This window comes from Malania oleifera, chromosome 4 (assembly GCF_029873635.1).
Source record: "Malania oleifera isolate guangnan ecotype guangnan chromosome 4, ASM2987363v1, whole genome shotgun sequence".
NCBI lineage: Eukaryota > Viridiplantae > Streptophyta > Magnoliopsida > Santalales > Ximeniaceae > Malania > Malania oleifera.
In genome coordinates this window covers 42,291,799-42,312,710 of record NC_080420.1, presented here as the reverse complement: position 1 = coordinate 42,312,710, position 20,912 = coordinate 42,291,799, and the positions used below count along the sequence as shown (strand labels likewise).

At 38.2% G+C, this 20,912-nt stretch overlaps 1 protein-coding gene across 6 annotated transcripts in view; it reads right to left on the bottom strand.

The window, feature by feature from the left end:
• LOC131154457 (zinc finger protein CONSTANS-LIKE 10) overlaps positions 1-20,616 on the bottom strand; it is a 43,160-nt gene extending 22,544 nt beyond the window's left edge. Inside the window, exons 1-4 of one of the 6 annotated variants that reach the window (XM_058107253.1) lie at positions 20,324-20,616; positions 19,165-20,048; positions 17,433-17,810; positions 1,291-1,518 (exon numbers count right to left, since the gene is read on the bottom strand). In XM_058107253.1, the coding sequence (XP_057963236.1) occupies positions 1,291-1,518; positions 17,433-17,810; positions 19,165-19,686 (1,128 nt within the window). In that variant the 5' untranslated portion in view covers positions 19,687-20,048; positions 20,324-20,616. Of the gene's footprint in view, positions 1-1,290; positions 1,519-17,432; positions 17,811-19,164; positions 20,049-20,148 lie in introns of all 6 variants that reach the window. The other 5 variants (XM_058107252.1, XM_058107256.1, XM_058107257.1 and 2 more) reach the window with 5 other exon arrangements.
• Between the last annotated feature and the right edge of the window lie 296 nt (positions 20,617-20,912).

Genomic DNA, 20,912 nt, shown 5'->3' with positions numbered 1-20,912 from the left:
TTCAAGGATATATTAAATCCTTACTCATTATCTCTTTCCAAGTTATTTTAGGTCTACCCCTACCCCTTCTACTACCCCCCACGGTAACTAAGTCACTCTTCCTCACAGGTACACTATGTGACCTATGTTGCAAGTGTCCATACCATCTAAGTCGTCCCTTCCTTATCTTATCTTCTATAGGAGCTACACCTAACTAACCACGAATATGTTCATTCCTTAATTTATCTTTCAATGTTATACCATTCATCCATCTAAGCTTCTCATCTTGGCAACTTTTAGGGAATAAATTAATTTTTTAAATACCATACAATAAACGCAGGCAACAAGACTAGAACCCAAGACCTCGTGGTAACCTGCTCTGATACTATGTTGAATATTTCACCTAAAATCTTAATCTATTAGGTTGTGGGCCAACAATGTATATCAAGCTTTAACACATACCTTAAAAAAATTCTATTATCGTTGTTGGAAAAACTTGTGCAATTTTGCTTTGAATGTATTGAAACAGATGAATTTGATGCATGGGTGGGTCCATATCAGATTCAAAGTTGCATTCATATGGTTATGAATCAATTGTTAACGCTCTCAAGTTTTCATTTTGCATGATATCAGACTCACAGCACAAGCATTTGGGATGGGTCAGGGGGTCAAATCCCAATCTCATGATGCTCTAGGGGGTATTGGCTCGGTGGGCTTCAATGAAAGAGTCATTAATGGAGTCTTGACCACCCCTCCCCCAACCCTTTTCAAGCTCTACTCAAGCATCTATCTCATATTACTTGTCATCTCTATCACCCATCTATGTTTTACCATCTCATTGGACCTACACTTTATCCTTTTCTCATTGGCCAAACTTTGTTGTGCCAGCCTTTCATGGAGGCTGACAACTCACCCAAATGTCTCTCTCCTATAAATACAACCAACCTTGCTAGAGTTGGGGATATTTGACACCTTTTCAAGCCAACACTCTCTCTCTTTCTCAAGAGTCAAGACTCCCCCCCAACCTTGGAATCTGCCTAGCGCTGGGATTCCCTCCAATTACCAAAACTCCCTCACCTCACACTCGAGTTTCCTAGGGATTGACTGGACTTTCTGGGATCTCTATACACCCATCACTTTTGTACAATGTAGGCTACCCTCCCTCAAAAACCTCCTTCACACATTCACTCCAAAATTTCAAGCATAATAACCCGACAATGGTAGCAATTTGAACCCAAATGGAGTGATGAAATTGCAATAATTGCACAAAAGAAAGTAACACAAATGTGAACAAGGGATCATGACACAAACCTCCATTACTTTTGTATAGAAATTTTCTGACATATCAAAAGATGCATCCTTCTCCATGGATGAGCTCACAACATATTTATCCTCAATAGACATTCTGGTTGGATCTTGATCACCTCCAAATAGTTCTTCGAAGTTTCTGAATGTTATATCAACATCTGGCATATTGAAATCGTCATAGACATCAACTTCTTCACAAACTCCAAGATCTTGCAAATTTTGAGACCAGAGCTGCAAAATTCAGCCGAAGAAGATTTTCCATGGTTTGATTAATCTATACAATGAAGAAGTAAATTTAATCATAAAATATATAAATGAATATGTGTGTTTGCGTGCAAGTGTAAGTGCACACATGGGAGTACCTGCCGTGCAAGTGGGTTCAACAAGCGTAAAAGAATAAAATTAAGCATCATTATATTAAACAACAGATTTTCTTCGAATGTAAGGACATATTGAATAAAAACATCTTCTAATTTTGATTATGAAAGTCATGACCATTGTGACCAAATGTTAATGTGGAGTTGATACAATGCACATGACTAGCCAATAACACAAAAACGCATTCCTCAGGTTTTTCTAGGGCTTGTCTCAAGAACCCAAATACACATAAATGCAAGCTGACAGAAGGACATGCTAGACTCTGCATATGCTCCTTATTCTCAAAGATGTACATAAAAAATGACCAATGAATATGTAACAAGTCAATCAAACTCCAAGACACAAAAATCCTCAAAGTTAAATCTAATCAAGTCAACAAAACCTTTCCAGCTATCACTCAACAGCTAAATAGTTGTATCATGTTATCCATTCTTCATATAGAAAAAGGTCCTTAAAAAATGCTTTTTTCCCCTCTAGTTAACATTCAAAACTTTAGACTTTTGTTCAACTGAACTCTAAAACCAAAAATCCAATGTAACAACAGAAAATAGAAAAAGCTCCTTTTAAGGAAATGCTATTTCCATTTTTGACAAGCCAATCTTTTGTTTATACATGATGGCAGCTATCTTCTCAGCAGGAAATTGCTTCTAAGTTAAGTCGTATTATGTTTAAATCTGTAGGATAATTTTATTCTTGAGAATTTGTAGTTATTTCCACTGCTTTGGCCTAACATGAGAAGAAGCACACATATCACTCTCTTTCCTTTTTACATCCCCACGTCTCTGCCAGGGCCAAATTACTGTTGTTTTACATATTTTTCCAGGAAAAGATGAGTACCAAATAAATTAAAACAAAAAATATATAAGGAGAATGTCAAGGTACTAAATTAAATTAAGAAGTTTGGTGATGAATGCTTTTATTTTCTTCTATTGCCTAGGAATAATTTTCAGTGCAGTCATTAGAATACCAGTATATGAGCACTCCTGTAAGAATTACTTCTTATGGAAAAGTGTACATCAGTGATTTTTATATAGCTGTAGAACAAAGATGAGAACGGTAATTAAAATTACATCTAGGTCTACAAGTTAGAGAAGTAACTACCTTTAACCGTGCTTGTAATTTTCACTTACATCACTAAAAAATTATTACCGCCAAGTCATATCTCAACGTGGTACATTCAGCCAGGGAAACAAACATGCTATCTCTGAGTGGCCGATTTTTTTTCTTTCTTGAACAGATGCTGATTATCATAAATTCAATTTATTCTGACTTCATGCAATTATATGAAGCTCGAGGGCACATGCATGTGCATGCATATATGTTTGTATTCTTTGCATTTCTATATAAAGTGGCAACAATGTCTTTCCCTTCTTTGACAATGGTTGAATCTCCAGTAAAAGAAATGCAAAAAGATTCAACAAAAACAAGAAAGCCAATTAGCTATTAAGAATAGTTGCTATTAAGAATCACAACAACCACCTTATTGCTGCACCATGCAAATAGGAGCCACCCATGGTTGCCAGGAGGAATCCTTGGTTCTAGTTTTGTTGCCCATTGTCTATGGCCATTTTGGCCAAACTTAACATATTTTGTAGGTCCGGGGGAATTTTTATCTTTTGGTGGTAAAACTACCAAAATTCCCCAGTCCCCAAGTGGATCAATTTGCATTTTTTATTTTGAAAAAATAGAGGGTCAATTTGTGATTTTTGAGGATTAGAGGGGCTATCTTTGCAAAAGGAAATAAAGAGATCCTTGCATTTAATGCGATTAGGGGATCAATCTCTAATTCTTCAAAATAAGAGGGGAAGAATTCAAGGGAGAAATCCTTCCATTTATTGTGATTGGGGGTCAATCCCTAATTTATAAAAATAAATGGGAGAAAATCAAAAAAGGGGAAACTTGTCTTGCAAACAAATCTTGTCGACATTTATGACATGTCTCCCCCCAAAGTCAACCCTTTGTGGCTATTTAAAGCAAAGGAGTGAGCTTTAGATGCTTAGTGTTGGGAGAGAAGAGAGAAATGTATGTTTGAGAATTTTGGTGAAGAACAAGGCTTGGCCTTGAGGTTCCTTTCTCTCTCCCCTCCATTGAAGGTACACCTCTATCCTCTATTCCTTGTATTGCCTTGCCATGTTTGCTCACCGAAATCATACCTTTTCCATGAAAGAATATGTTTTTGGCATGTAATAGCATGTTCCCAATCTTTCCATGTAATTGTCGATGGCCATTATGCCCAAAAAACCCAAAACCCTAACCCTAAAAATTGAAATTTGGGCAAACCCCAGTTCCCACTCTACACTGTTAATTGGAGGTATTTCTACTCTTTTTTAGCTATTTTTATCATCCTAAGTGATTCGAAGTTGTCCAATATAGTTAGGAGCAATCTGCAAAAGTTTTGAGTTTTTTGCTCAAAAATCAAGAAAACCCCTATATTTTAGGGGTTTTCTCTTTGTTCTGCTATTTTCCAGTTTTTTATTTTCCTAGAACTTTTGGGTATTTTTTTGGAGCTCTATTTGTAATTTCTTTAATTTGGTAAATTTTAAAAATTTTCTAAAAAAAGATTAGAAAATAAAATAATTATAATAATAATAATGATAAAATATTTGGCACATGTTTGCGCATGGGCAACCACACATGTGCATGTGTGGGCACGCATAGAGTGAAACGACATCGTTTAACTTGATCGAGAGGTCATTTTTTTTTGGGATCAAGCGGGCAGTGCTGTTTTTAAAATAAAAAAGTGGGGGGGGGGGGGGGGGCTGAAATGACATTGCTTCGGGTCTTCCCTATCTTCTTCCTCCTCTATGCATTGCCAGTGCATGTTGGCAGCCTAGCCACCATGATTCACGGACAGTGCTCCCTCTTATGCGCCCTTGCCCCTCTAGTCACCTCCCAAACACCTCAAATAGCCTTCTAACCACTCTTTTTCCCATCCCCCCTCCCCCGAAACCCCCTGTTCCTGCAATTTCAAAGTTGGACAAGCCAACTCCGGCCTGCTCTGGTTGGCCATTCCATCTGCATTTTTTGTTTGTTTTCTTGGTTTTTCTTGCCTTCTTTTTTTCCCTTTCCTTATCTTTAAATACCCCCTAAAAAAATCAGAATGGGGGGTGGGGGACTCTCTCAGTCGTCTTTCTCTCTCTGCCATCCCTCGCTCTCTCTCCTCAACTCTCCTTCCTCTCAGTCCAACTCTCTTTCCCCCTTCATTCCCAATTCTTCTCGATCCTAAAGCCAAAATAGAGGACCTCCACCAAGCCAAAGCATCCTCAAGGCCCATAACCAAAGCCACATAGGACCACTCTCTCTCTCTATTCTACAAGAATGCATCTGTGAGTGTGCAAGTGCATATGTATGAATGTTGATATGAGTATATGTATGTGTGCATATTTATGAATATGTATTGGTATATGTAGGCACGGCAGTGTTGTGATTCATGCATGTATGTGTATGCTTTTTCATGAAGGAATAGGATATATATGTGCATACATTGTTTGCATGAACTGCACTGTGAATGAATGCAAAAACAATGTGTATGCAATAGAGGATATATATACGCATGGGTGATGTAAGTGCATGCATGGATGGGTATGCATGTGGTATGTTTATTCATTCACATATGGATACATGTGGATATGCATGCAAGTTGGCACATGCAAGCATAGCAGTATGTGATTTTATGCATGTGTAATGTGTATCTATATATATATATGACGATATATGTATGCATGGTATGCCATGCAAGAATGAATGTGTAGGGCAGTAGCTAAGCATGACCATGCATTAGTATATATACGTATTACTGCATATGAGTGTGTGTGTTCTTGTATGCATGGCATACAAGAATAATAGTGTGGGTGTGTGTGTTTGCAGGAATAATAGTGTGCGCATATGCATGCATACATGAGGATGAGGTGTGGATGCTAGCATGTTTCCGAGAATGTATGAGTTAGTGGCATGAGCATGTTATGCTTGAATGCATATATGTGAGCTACGATGCGTGAATGTGTCTAATGTTTGCATGGACAATACTAAATGTAGGTGTATATGATGTACATACATGAAAGTGCATATATGTGAGTATGCATGGTACATGTTCTTATGTGCAGGTAGATGGGTGTAGGCATGCATGTGTGAGCTAGCATTAGTACGTGTATGTGTGTATGTTTGTATGTGTGGTTAGTATATGAGTGTGTGTTTAGTGGTTTATTAGTGAGAGTATTTAGTATTATACTATTATGAAATTGTATTAGTATAGGTGTGTGTTCAGTAAGGCTGCGTACTATAGACCCATTGTGGTCCGCCCCTTCCCCGGACCCTGCATACACGGGAGCTTTGTGCACTAGGCTGCCCTTTTATAGGTGTGTGTTCAGTAGAGTGTTAGTAGGAACACAAACATGTATTTTATGAAAAATTCAAAAAAGAAAAAGTTGTTTTTTAAACGTGTTTAATTCTATGCATCCAATAACGTGATTTGGTTTCCCAAAATCTAATCCCGGCTTATGATAAGATTAGGGGAAGATTTTACCATATAATGTCTTCTTCCCCTTTTCCCTAGGTTATGGCAGAAATTTTTCAACTCCTAAAGATGTATGATCGAGGGGATTACAATCTCAACGAACCTAAAAATGCCTAATTGGATGCTAGTTCCAAGGATTAGTGATTTGGAGTTCCCACTTAGAAAAAAAATGTTTTCAAAGAAAAAAAAAGACATTTTCAAAAATCTAGCTGATGATGATCGACGATGAAACCCTAGATTGTCCATCAAACTAATACATTTTCCAAACACATTTTCAAATTGGTAATACAACTTGATATCTCCTCTTCTAAACTCATTTCCTAAACATATTTCCTTCAAGATTGGTAATACAACTTAATATTCCTTTCAAAACACCAGTTCTCAAATCAATAACACAACCTGATGTTTTCAAACCAACTGCTTCATCTTCTTCATCATCATCATCTTCAAAAAAAAAAAATTAGGATTCTAAGATCAAACCCTTTTAGAGCAATACTTTGAGCTTCTAGAAGTCACATTAGAGTGTTCTTGGACAGAAGAATCAAAAGGAGTCTTTTAATTATGTTTCTTTCATTTTCCTTTCTTCTTTAAAGGCACACACATGTGTAATTGCGGTAACCGTTCTTAGAACGGGTGAAAATAGAGGTGTTGGTTGGCTAACCATCAATGAGATGGTAAACCACCTTTTCTACACTTAAATGTACTACCGAACCTAGTTTCTAATTTTCGTAGATGTATGGTTTTTCTTTGTTTTCCCTTTCTTTCAAAAAAAATAAGGTGACAACTCCATGTTTTGTGTTTGTGTATGTTTTCCCTCCCCCCCCCCCCCCCCCCCCTCCCTTTCTTTAGTTTTCCTTTTTGGGGATCACCATGCTAAAATCCCATTCGTCGGCACCCCGGACAAAATCCAAGGTTGACAATAATGTTCATAGTTTTCAATTAGTCTGAACATGAAAAAGTCACAGTTTTTGCCATTAAAGCATGATGTTAATTTTATCAACTTTGTTGTTTGCTTGTAAAGTCTATCTAATTTATGAAGTTTAAGTGTGCAAAAACTTTTTTTTATGAGAAAAAACATGTATTTTTGGATTAGGTGACACAACATTTATGCATGTTCTTTTCATCTTGGCTTTAGCTTTTTCTTATTCATTTTTTCCTTTTTTTATTAGTTAAAAAAATGAAAAAATAAATTTAAAAAATTCAAAAATTAGAAAATAGCAAAACTTAATAAAGGATCTATTCTTTGGGTGTTTTTAGTTTTTGGGTGGTCAATGATAATAATAATAATAATAATAGTATATTAGTAGTAGTTTAGTTTTTGTGCTTCACTTTATCTATTTGTTCTAGAAAATCACTAAAAAATCCCTGAAATTAAATAAAATTTAAGAAAAAAAAACCCAAAAAATAAGGAAAAATGCAACAAAAAAAAATGAAAAAATGTAGAAAACCCAAAGAAGAACATTTAGGAACCTTCCTTAGGGTTTGTCTTTTATGCAAACTAGGTCTTTTTCTCCTATTTTTCTCTTTGTTTTCTTTTTTCTTTTTTTTTTCCCTTTGATTGGCAGGTGATGAAATCCTTAAATTAGCTTTTCAGAAAAAAAAAAAAAAAAAAAAAAAAAAGCCTACCATGCTTTCAAAATCATATCTTCACTCAATCATATTTTTAAAAACTTCCCTTTTCAAATCTTGACTTTTGATTTCAAGTTCTTTCCTAAAAAAAAAAAAAAAAGGGAACCCAACTAATGACTTTTCACACCCCATTTCAAAATTAGAAATTAGGATTCAATGCCCCATTTTCCTTTGTTTTCATATTCTTTCCACCTAAAGTCTTATGGCAAGACAATAAAGCCACGCAGGCCATACCTTCTGTTGGGCTTTTGTGGAGCCTAGTTATGTTTTGATTTGGATGACGACCTGACCTCTATTTAATTAGAGATTTCTATCCTAAGGCTTAGTCCATGGAGCGAAGGCTTGGGCCGTGAGTGGTACAAGCCGTACTTGTGGGGGTCCGGGGGCAACGCCCCCGGGGAAAATTTTTTGGAGCCCATTCGGAACGGAACCCTAGGCGCAACATATAAAAGGGTGCTTTCGGGTGATTAGGGTTTCGGTGGTTGTATCCGCGAGAGAGAACGAGAGAGAGAGAATTGTATCGCCACACTCTCTGTGATTTCTTCCTGATAATATTGAAATCCCTGCAACTCCGTGGACGTAGGCAAAATTGCCGAACCACGTAAATATTGTCTTGTGCGTGTGATTGAATTTTTCTTTGGCGTTATTCTTTCTCTATTTGTTTCTCACAGGTTTCGGAATTTGATCGTATATTCCTAACACCTTCCATCTTGAAACCAAACCATTGTTGGTGTTTGGTTTGGGCACACAAGGGAAGCATTCCCTCTTTCCCTCATTCTTTTTCAAATTATTTTCATTTGAAAGTCATATGGCTTGACAATAAAGGCCCCATGGGCCATCCTTCTATCCCAAATCACATCATTACTAGTTGTTAAAGCTTGATATACATTGTTGGACCACAACCTAACAGCTTAAGCTTTTAGGTAAAGTGGTAATCTAACTTGGTATTAGAGCTGGACCTTGGGCTGCTTGACTCCTCTGTGGGCTAGACTCCTCCTTGCCTCATTTCCCCCCATGGGCTCGAGGGGGAGTGTTGGTGTGCGTCCAGTCCCACATCACCTCTGTGGGCAATCCCAAGTAAGTATAAGATCATCTTAGCTCTCTCTCCTTAATACCTAGGTTTTGAGGATGAGCTCTCTAACATGGTATCAGAGTTGGTTACCACAAGATCCTAGGTTCTAATCTCTTTGCCCACATTTATTCTGTGGTATTTAAAAACTTATTGTGTTTATCTCTCCACATGCTGTCGGGCTGCATGTGCGAGGGAGTGTTAAAGCTTGATATACATTGTTGGCCCACAACCTAACAGGTTAAACTTTTAGATAAAGTGGTAATCTAACACTAGTGTTTTGGATTTGGGTGTACAAGTGAAACATTCAATATTTCCTCCTCATTCAATTTCCATTCAATCTTTTTTCATTCTAGGTCAAACATCCAACCTGAAAACATAATGGAATTTCTGTATTTCTTGAATAATTTCATACAAACTAATATACAGTATTTATAATACAATCGGAAAAAACTAAATAAAGAAACAAGCTCCTAAAAGAATCTCTCTCAATAATATACAATCCTCTACATATATACTTCCCTAAAATACTTCAAGATACTCGGGATTTTTACACTCCCCCTCAAGTTGGATCATAGATATTGATCATATCCAACTTGTAGATGAAATTATCAAAGCTCTGTCGAGCTAACCCTTTGATAAAGATGTCTACAGTTTGTTCCTTGGTAGGTACATAAGTCATACAGATGGTTCCTTCTTCAACCTTCTCTTTGATAAAATGTCGGTTCACTTCAACATGCTTAGTCCTGTCATGTTGAACTGGATTGAGAGAGATACTAATGGCTGCTTTATTGTCACAATAGAGTTTGATAGAAATTTCACCGGAATCTGTAATTCTTCCAAAAGTTTCCATAACCATAGTCCTTCACATATCCCTTGTGCAACTACCCTGAATTCAGCTTCAACACTACTTCGAGCCACTACATTCTGTTTTTTGCTCCTCCAAGTTACCAAATTTCCCCATACAAAGGTGCAATATCCGATGGTAGACCTTCTATCTTCCGCTAATCCTGCCCAATCTGCATTTGTGAAAATTTCTACTTCCTTGCTTTCACATTTCTTGAAGAAGAGTCCTTTTCTCGAAGAGCCCTTGAGATACCTGAGGATCTTGTACACAGCATCTAGGTGAGTCTTTTTCGGTGAATGCATGTGTTGGCTTACCACACTTACCGCAAATGCAATGTCGAGTCTGGTATGTGATAGATAGATTAGCTTGCCAACCAATCTCTAATAACTCTCCTTTTCAACTGGTATTCCGCAGTCTTCAACCCTTTTTACTGCTTCAATCGGGGTCTCACTTTTGCATCCAAGCATGCCAGTTTCGGTTAGGAGATCAAGGATATACTTTCGCTAAGAGACACTGATACCCTTTTTTGATCTAGCAACTTCCACTCCCAAGAAGTACCGCATTTTTCCCAGGTCTTTAACTTCAAACTCAGCAGCTAGGTCTTTCTATGATTCCATCTCCACTGTATGATCTCCAGTTAAGTTTATATCATCAACATACACTATCAGAATTGTTTTCTTGCCACTTTCAGACTGTTGGAAGAACATAGTGTGATCTAATTGCCCTAGTCAATATCCTTGGTTCTTTATCACCTTCGCAAATCTATCGAACCATACTCTGGGAGATTGCTTGAGTCCATACAAGGACTTCTTGAGTTTACATACCCTGTTTTCTTCACCTTTCTTACTGAAACCTGGTGGTATTTTCATGTAGACTTCTCCTTCTAACTCGCCATTTAGAAATGTATTCTTAATGTCGAGTTGTTGTAGTGACCAATCTAAGCTAGCTACCAAGGACATGAGGACCCGAACTATATTCAATTTTTCCACTGGTGCAAATGTCTCCATGTAGCCAATGCCATAAGTCTGTGTAAACCCTTTTGCAACAATTTGGGCTTTATACCGTTCAACTGTCCCATTAGCTCTATATTTCACTGTGAAGACCCATTTGTAGCCTACTGGCTTCTTTCCTCTCAGCAAATTCATAACATCCCAAGTTCCATTTTTTTCCAGAGCCCACATTTCCTCCATGACTGCTTCCCTCCATTCAGGAATCTCCAGGGCTTCCTAGATATTCTTTGAAATTTTTATCCTGTCAAGTTTAGACGTAAAAGCATGATACCCTGTAAACAGAGTTTTATAAGATATGTATTTTGACCAGGGATATAGAGTACATAACCTAGTTTGTTTTCTGACTGCAATGGTTAAATTGATGTCATCGGGTGCAGACTTATCAGAAGGAAGCTCATGGCCATCTATTACTTGATCGGGATTAGGCGTGGAATCATGGTTGCTCGAAGCTATCACCGGTTCCAACTCTCTTGGTGCCTCAAGTATGAGATTCTCTTTGTTCTTTGTTTTTGGCTTTCTTAAGTAGACAAGTATTTCCTTATTATTTTGATTTTCTGCATCTCCCCCTGAGTTTAAGTGGACTTTTGCACATGACAGGTCAAGAAATGATGCAATGGACGGGTCAAGAAATGATGCAATGGCAGACTCAATAGATGGCACGGATTCATCAACAGAAAAATCAAAGAACCGATCTTCACTCCACTTCTCCCCCTGAAAAGAGGGCTTTTGGAAATAAGGAACGGTTTCAAAGAATGTGACATCAAGGCTAACAAACAATTTTTTTGTGACAGGATCATAACATTTGTAGTCTTTCTAAGTAGGAGAGTAACCAATAAAAATGCACTTAATGGCATGAGGTTCCAATTTATCCCGATTGTGAGCATGAACATCAACAAATGCAGTACATCCAAAGAGTTTTAGAAAGAAATTGGAGTGGAGCCGAGAGTTAGGAAAACATTCCTGGAATTTCTGGAGAGGAGTGGCAGAAGAAAGAACTCGACTTGGCATTTGATTAATGAGATGTGTAGCTATTAAAATGGCATCACACCAAAAATATTTTTTCATATTTGTAGTGAACATCAATGCCCGAGCTACCTCAAGAATATATCTATTTTTATGTTCAGCATCCCCATTTTGTTAAGGGGCATCCACACAGGAACTTTGATGAACAATTCCATTTTCTTGAAGATAATGTTCCAAGATATCATTGAAATATTCGTACCATTATCAATACGTAAAATTTGAATGTGAGTTTGGAATTGTGTTTGAATCATGGAGTGGAAACTGAAGAAAATAGAGCGAACTTCAGTTTTATCTTTCAACAAGTAAACCCAACAAATATGAGTATGATCATCAATAAAAGTAACAAACCATTTCGTATGAGTGTAATTAAAAGAGCGTGAGGGGCCCCATAAATCACTGTGAATCCTAATAAACGGGCTAGATGGTTTGTATGGAAAGAAATTACGTTGGTGTTTTGCAAGTTCACAAATCTCACACTGAAAATCAGAAGACGTTTTATTTGAACAAATGGAAGGAAATAAACGTCTTAACTATTGAAAATTTGGATGACCCATCCTAGAATGCCATAACAAAATTTCACTATCCCTAGAAATAAATGCAGAATCACAAATAGCATTTTGACATTGTTTACTCATTTTCGCCTCCTCGAAGTAGTAGAGTCCCTTGCACTCCTTAGCACTGCTAATCGTCTTTCCCGATGATAGGTGCTAGAAAATACAATGAGAGGAAACAAAGTTAGCAAAGCAATTGGAATCTTTTGTCAACTGGCTAATGGATAACAAATTACTAAACAGTCTAGGGACGTGTAGGACAGATTCTAGAATTATAGAGTTAGAGATTCGAATACTCCCTTTGCCTGCAACAAATGATAGTAATCCATCTACAATTTTAACTTTCAAATTTCTAGCACAGGGTGAATAGGATGAGAACGGATGATAGGATTCGATCATATGATCAGAAGCACCAAAATCAATTATCCATGGTGATTTGGAATGAGAGATGGTATTCAAGGCTATCGAAAAATTACCTCGATGGGCTAATGAACCAAAAGGAATACGTGTTGAAGAAGCCAATGCCTCGGTTAGCCCGCCATGTGGAAAAATTACCTCCGGCCCTGGAAGTGCTTTTCCCCCAAATGGTGATCCAACAATTCAGAGCCAGAGGGTGTTGTCATCACAAAAGAGATCAGGTTTAGTGTTTGACACCGGATTCGGCCTCCCAATAGAGTGAAGAAGGCAATCAGCATCCCTACTTGTTGAGTATCCCAAATGACCACTGCAGTTGCAGCAATAGTGGTGGTCTTCTAGGGGCTGCGATTGTGAGAGGACAGCGATTGTGCGATTGTGACTTGAGGATGACGGCTACATCTACCGCTAGATGATGGCTGCAAATCGAGGCAAACCTGGCTCATCGACGTTTGAATGGCTGACTTTTTTCGTGGATGTTCCAAGGTTTTTTGGTTCATGGAACTTCAACTTCTGAATCAAAGGCTTTCCGTTCGACAGCACTGGCACCTTCATTGGAGCCGACTGATGGGAACTTCCGAGAAGGCATCGACTACGACAACTCAGGGCTCACTTTTTCGTGCTTGCTTGGAGAGGGTTTGGCGTGGAAGGAATCGTCCTTGATGATGATGACGATGACGACAGCAACGACGATGAGGAAATTGAAGCTTCGCGACACAAGATCGAGCGGCCTCTGAGAATCCCATCCTGGTCATCGTCGAGCAATGCAGCCAAGATGCCAGATTTCTCCGCCTGCGGGATCCTGCGATGACGTCAACAGTGTGCCTTATCTGTGCCGGCATCACTAGTCCAAAAGATGTCGTCTATGTCAAGCTCGTCGCCAACGCCGCCATCGACTACAGTTTTCGGTTAAGATAGAGAGCGGACATCGAGGAATCAATCGGACGACGGAGCTCTATTGTTGACGGTGTCGTCTGCCATTGCTAACTAAGGTTTAGAAACCCTAACTCTGATACCTTGAAAACATAATGGAATTTCTGTATTTCTTGAATAATTTTGTACAAACCAATATACAGTATTTATAATACAATAGGAAAAAACTAAATATGGAAACAATCTTCTAAAAGAATCTCTCTCAATAATATACAATCCTCTACATATATACTTCCCTAATACACAACATGACTGCAACTATTCTTAAAATAGATGTCGTAAAGTGGTTTACACCTTCCTTGGACATAACTAGATTCCCAAACCCATCACTTTTTTCATAGCTCATTAGGATTTTCTTCGTTTTCTCTCTTATCCAAAAAAGATGAAGTGGTGACTCCTTTGTATCACTGTCTCACTCCTCCATCCCGAACCTCACCATGTCACACCCAAACAGAAACCAGCGTCAACACCTCGTTTATTGCTTGGTTGTTAACTATCTTATATCCCTATAACATGTATCATTTATTGTTTGTTTGTCTTGTATCTCCACATGCAATTAGGCTGCATGTGGCTTGAGCTTTTAGGTAATAAAGTAGTAATCTAACACCTATAAAGGGCTTCTATGCGCTAGTTTTAGGCAAAGTGGAATTACCATTATATTGTGTTGGGCATGATCCTGCATAAAGTCATATCAAAGCAGACACTCATCCAACACAGCTTTTTGTTTTATCCCATGTTAGAATCATTTAACTGGCTTGCAATGTCAACTAAAATTGCCACAGCTATTCTCAGGGTTGTCTCTTCCACTTAAACTCATAGGGTTCATGATTTTGACTTGAATCACACTGCACCACCTCCACCACTGCCACTAACTCAGAGTCCTTTTCCTCCCACTCTGGCCGCCATCTACATCTAGCACCACTGTCAGCACAACTGCCCAACCCCCACAACCATCCTGTCCTTCATTCATCGCCTGAAGATGAATATGAAGAAGAAGAAGAAGATGCTGCAAATTGCAAATTCAGAAGCATAACCACCCAAAAAAAGGCAGTGTGTGCTAATCAACTCAGGTCTAAACCATAACCAGGCTCCAAGCTACACCATATCTGATCATAATCTTTAGCCCATCAAAATCACCCCCCCCCCCCCCCCCCAGCACTGAACTGAGTCAAAGCCCCTCCTCTGGATATCAGGTATAAGGTCCTCTGCCATTAGCAAGACTCTTTATCAGCATCTACAGAATCCTCTTAAAGGTTATCCTGTCCTCATCCAAATTTCAACAACAGTTCCATGAGCCATAATCATCATTGCAAGTCTCACTGAAGCAAGCTTCATTTTCCACCAAGTGCCATCCTTTCAGCACTGTTCATCATCGAGCTGTTTTGCCACTGGTCAAAGCAAACTCACCATCCATCATTCATCAACCTAGCTGCCACCGCCAGCCTCAATTTAACTCAGAGAAGAGAATTTAAAGAACATGGCTAAACCAGAAAGTCTACTTGGATTGAACGGGTCCAGTTTAATCAAACCAAAACGGTCCAATAGAACTGCACCAAACTAAATGGACCTGTCTAAACTAGCCAGAAAGTGGGGGAGGAGGATAAAAGCAGCAGAAAAAAAAAAATGTTGATTCTAGCCAATAGCCATGGAAAAGTTGATTCTAGGATAAGCAAGATTTACTCTATGCTCTGCTTTCTTATATCAATCATTGATCTAATTATTGTGAACTAGAAGTGATGTTGCATGCATGATGGAAAGGATTTAGGATTTGTCAGATTTCTTATCTGACAGATCAGGATTAATTGCAAGGATATTTAGTCACACAGAGACATCCTCTCACACAGAAACATAGCAGTGGATACTATGGAAGGTGCCACCTGGTGAATCCTCAACCCACTTTTCCAATCTCAGAAAAATTCTAAGCAAATCCAGAATTGACAAGAAAAAATAAAATAAAATTTTGTCCTGTTGCTTCATTCTCAAGTAGCATAAATATAAGTAAATGACAGCCTCAGCAGTAAATGTTCCTAGGAAAATGAATATTACTAACTACAGCTGGTTTGATTTCTCTAGATTCAAAGACCTCATAAACTAGATTTATAAATGAATTTTTTGAATAATAAAATTGGACTTAGCAAATGTCACACTTGACTACACCATAATAATGACTCCTAGATGACAATGATTAATAAATATGTGTTGGTCTCCTTGAGTCTGCTTAAAGACTTTGTTCTTCATCTTTCAGATATAGAAAATTCTAGGTCGAATTCTTTCTAACTGGGACAGAATGTTGCAGCATCCAAGCAAGAGCTATTCCACTTCTTTCATTTTGATTGTATTTCTTTATTGGGATCATATCTTTAAAATCAAGGATATTTTTTATTTATAGAATTAGTATTTAAGCAAGAGCTTATTTAGGTCTCTAAAATGGGTTTTCTTATTTCCCAAGCATTGAAAGCCTATAAAAGGCTCCTAGTACTAGCTTAAGGCAGGGTGGAATTGCAATTGTTTTGTGTTGGACATTGGTCCTACATCATCTATGCGGTAACTCTTGTTTATAGAGCATCATTCTACAACGGTTGAAGGGAGTGTATCATTGATTCCTCTTACACTCCATTCGGATGGGGAAAGTGGAGAGAATAAAAGAGAAAACAAATAGATTCCTCTCCACTTTTCTCGTTTGGTTAACATAGGGTGGAGGGATAGAAAAGAAGGGAGGAAGAAAGGAAAAGAGAAAGTGTCACTTTTCACATTTTGTTTCTTCCTCAAATTGGGGTAAATTTGATACAAATGAAAATAAACTACTCAAATAGACTTAGACCATTTGACATTAAGTTGGCTTGTTTGTGGGGAATTACTGTCAACAATAGTACTTAGACCCTTTGACATTAAGTAGGCTTGTTTGTGGGGAATTACTGTCAACAATAGTCTTTCTTTTCTTTCCTCAAGGTTCTCTCCTGTTCAACCAAACAAAGAGGAACAGGAGAGAAACTTGCTTCTTTTCTCATCTCCTTTTTACCTCTCACTTAAGTTTCGTTTTACTTCTCTCCACTTCTCTAACCAAACGGAGTGTTTGATAACTGAATCCAAAGCTACCATGTTTACAGTGATCAAATGCTCATTTTACATCAAATATGACACGCATAACTTCTTGCATTGTTCTAAAACCAATGCACAGGCTAAGGTCTTAACAGAGTTTATGAGGATTACCAGTCCCAATCTGGACACAACAGTCCAACTTTCCATGCTATGTCTTCATCATTTCAACCAAAGCATTCTCCCACCAACACTGCCCTAGAGTGGATTAGCAAATTGAGGTAAGCATAATTCTCTCTTCTCAAGGTTAAAATTCATACCTTCTCCAAAAAGGAGACACTAGATTGATATGATTTCAACACCATTGAAATTGAGACAAGCTAGGGGCATCATGCTGTTGGTCAATGATCTAAAAAAAGACCATGATTCAATATTCAAGGCATCTAAGCATATTAACAAATTATATGAACTTATGAAGGACAACATGCAATATTCACACAGACATAAACTATATATAAAATAAACACAGGCAGTCAAATGTACTAAATAAAATGAAACACACACATTCTTGATGATACTTCCACAGCCAAACGTTTCCCAAAAGATCATGCATGCATATAATGATTCTGAGAGGGTTTTTAACATTTCCATGGTACCGTAAGTAATGAAAGATAAACTCTTGTCTTACATGATTTAGTTCATTATGATGCAACCGAACAACACGCAATGATAAGAAACCAACCTCATTACTCTGAACTGGACTTTTACATTGCCAAAATGAGTCTGCATTGGAAGGAATTGCAGCGGTTGAAGAGCCAGGTAAGTTCTCCAGTTGGGAAAATGGCAAAGGAAACTCTACTTTTGGCTCATGTTGTGAACTTTCCAATTGCTGGTGATCAGTGCCGAGGGCAGATAAATTTTGCAAATGCTGATCAAGGTCTTCATTAAGTTTTTGCAAAGTATTGAATTTAGATAAAGATACTTCAGCTTGTTTCTGGCCACGCATCAAAGATGAACTGTTCTTCCCCTCACCAAGCTGAAGCCTTTTCAGGTCAAGGATTTGTTGCAGAATAAAGTTGGTATTTTCACTATTTTGCTGCTGTTTACTTTTGTAGTCTCCCTGCAAGATGAGGCACCATAACCGTATGAGATAAAACAATTGGCCAGAAAAGCGATTCCTTCCACTTAACTCTGCTTGGCACCAGCGAAGCTTAAACACCCATTGGAACTAGTACAAGCAAACTAAATGCTACATATCTGAAATTTAGAATCCATCCACAAAAAAGGATAAGGAAAAAGATAAATCAGGATGATGTTCAAACAAGCATCCAAGTGTGGTGACACTAACACCTTCTGTATTTTGTGTTGCAAGTGGGTGGAACACTGCCCAACACCAGAACACCTAAGTATTAATCACTCAAAAGAAAATTATAACCAAGCAGCTTCACATGATCAATCCCCAAGTATAGGCCAGTCCTTTTTTTTCTTTTTCTTTTTTTTTTGAATATCACCGGGTATCCATGTGCGTTTTATGCTCCGTGACTATTCCCACGCCCTGTGGAGCTGGCCCCACAACACCACAGGGAAGGTAAATTCAGGAGCCTAGGGGCGAGAATTGAACTCGGGAGGCTTTTTACAAGCTGACCGTCAAGCGGCACTCCCAGGAAACGCCTTGCCACCTGAACCACGCCCTGGGGGCAATATAGGCCAGTCCTTGGTCGTTCACAAGAAGGAGAAGGAATTTCATGCAGTAAGTAGTTCAGTCTGGTCATCTTTGACCATTTGTCAATACATTGCTCTATATTTATGCAGAGAACATAAAACTTGATGTATTTACTTACTAAATGGGTTTAAACAATTGAACATTTTGTCTAAGTTACTAATTCTGTAACAAGTTGCAATCACATAACCTATTTTAAATAATTCTAAATACACTTGAAATTTGAATTAAATAAACATCGTACCAAAACCAAAGTAGGACTAGATCTTCAATTAAATAAGAATTTACTTCGAGTGAGAAAGACAGAGAGAGAGAGATTTATAAACTTAACTGAATTTAAATTTCCAGCATCACAGCACAATGAAACGGGGACATGAATATGTTAACCTTTAATTGAATTTTGGACATTGTTCCATATCAAGCATCGGTTCAATTCATCTTGCCTCAAATTACTGTATCTATCATTTGTACCAACAATTATCGAGAGTAAATCAGTCTTACATTGTTCAACAGAAAATAACTATCTCCATCCAACCTCAAAAAACAAAAACAAAAAACAGTCATGCCTTTAGGTTATGATCAACAGTGCGATGCTGTAGAATAGAACATATAGGTGAACAACTTTTCACATGGTAATATGTGATTAAATGAATGGTAAATGTCTTAACGTCAATTAAATGAAATTAAACAGTTGAACTCAAGCTAATGGACCAGTAAGCTTAACAATCATTCAGCGAAGACAACTCCTGCCTACCTTACAATGTCGACTGCTCGAGCCCCCTTCTGATTCTACACCAAAGACCAAAGTTGTGGTTCTCAGGCTAGAAACCAATGAAGAACTGCCTAATTGTGAGCTAGATTGTGTTGGAGTGCGCAAATTTGTGATTACTGACTCCACTGAACGATGTGGGGTGGATAAAATTTGATCTTGAAAAGCACCATTGTCCAATTCATTCAATTCAAAACCCCATAATGCAGCAAAATCCTTAGCGGAAGGGCATCCCATGTAATTGCTGATCACTTGCTTTTGATGTTGGGAAGAGATTTCATGCAGATTCCGGTCACAGCCACGGCACATAAACATTCGATGATCCAAACATCTAACATAAGCAGAACGGTGCCTGCAAAATTCACATAGTAGGGTTCGAAAATGTCGGTTGGAAAGAGCATTTGCTGAATGGACCTTTGCATCGCAGGAGAGGCAGAGATAAGCTGCATCCGCTTTACAATAAACAACTGGCCTTAATGCCGCGCAGAATTCACAAATTTTCTCCATTCCCCTAATTCCCAAATGTAAACAGATTCAGAAGTCCAAGACCTCAAAAGTTACAAATTTTTATGAGAATATCAAGTGGGCCGATCAGAGCAAGAGGCAGATCATATGACATTGCAGTATCCCACATGCACCTAGCCAAATAAAATTTTGCAATTCAACTTGGATGCCTCAAACCAGGAACTAAAAATAGAAAATTTCCTTTATGAATTCAATTCGCAAGAACCAAAGAATTCAACACAACCCAGCGATCCCTACTCTAGATATTTCCACCATCTCACACATATTGGCATGCCCTTTCCACAAAACTAATCTGAAGTAAAAAGATAAGGCAATCTCACAAGGCAAAGATTAATTTCAGCTGCCTGGTTGTCAAGAAAAGAGAGTAAGAAAGTAAAGCAACAAATTTTAAATTAAAAACAAAAAACATTTTCAACAGGTTATAAAAATACATTTCTAACTTACTTCAAAGGGCACACACAGAACCCAGAATTTAATTTTCCTTCACACTTCACTGTTTTCTCAGCAACCAAACAGAGGGTCAACAAAGAACCCAAACAAACTTTCGCTGTGTCTCAAATCAAAAACGTTGACTGACCTAAAGTTGATATCAAGCGGTTCAGAAACGAAAGAGACGCACCTGTGAAGTGTTTTTCTGTTTGTTTTCAGAAACCAAGTAATTTAGAAGTTCTGGTTCTTCTGAAACCCTAACGATTACAAGGGGAAAGTCGCCATTACAGAGAGAGAGAGAGAGAGAGAGAGAGAGAGAGAGAGAGAGAAGACGGGTTTGAAGAGGCTCTGAAGTATGTCATCAGCTTCAAGCTGGCTTCGGCTACTCTCTCTCTCTACCTTTACCCTTTTTGGTCCGACGTGGACGATGTTGAGGAAGACAGTGATGACGTGCACGAAAAGACGTGGAAAGGTATGGAGCCCGCTCAACGTTATCCTTGTGCATCTGAAATGAACTAGCTTGACATGTGATCCAAAAGTGCAACTTGAGAGCGAATAGCAGCTTGCCATGTGGCAGGGCAGTAGTATGTGCCAACTACCCAGTTGGACGCAAGCTCACAGAGTTGCAGTGTATGTGATTTGTGCCCTGTGATGGGATGGTTTTATCTCCAATATCAGAACCGTCCATTTAAATGAACATGTGCTAAAGGGTGTTATTTTTCTTAAAATAAAATTAAAATTAATCACATGTTGTTTTTATTATGAAAATCATAAGGAAT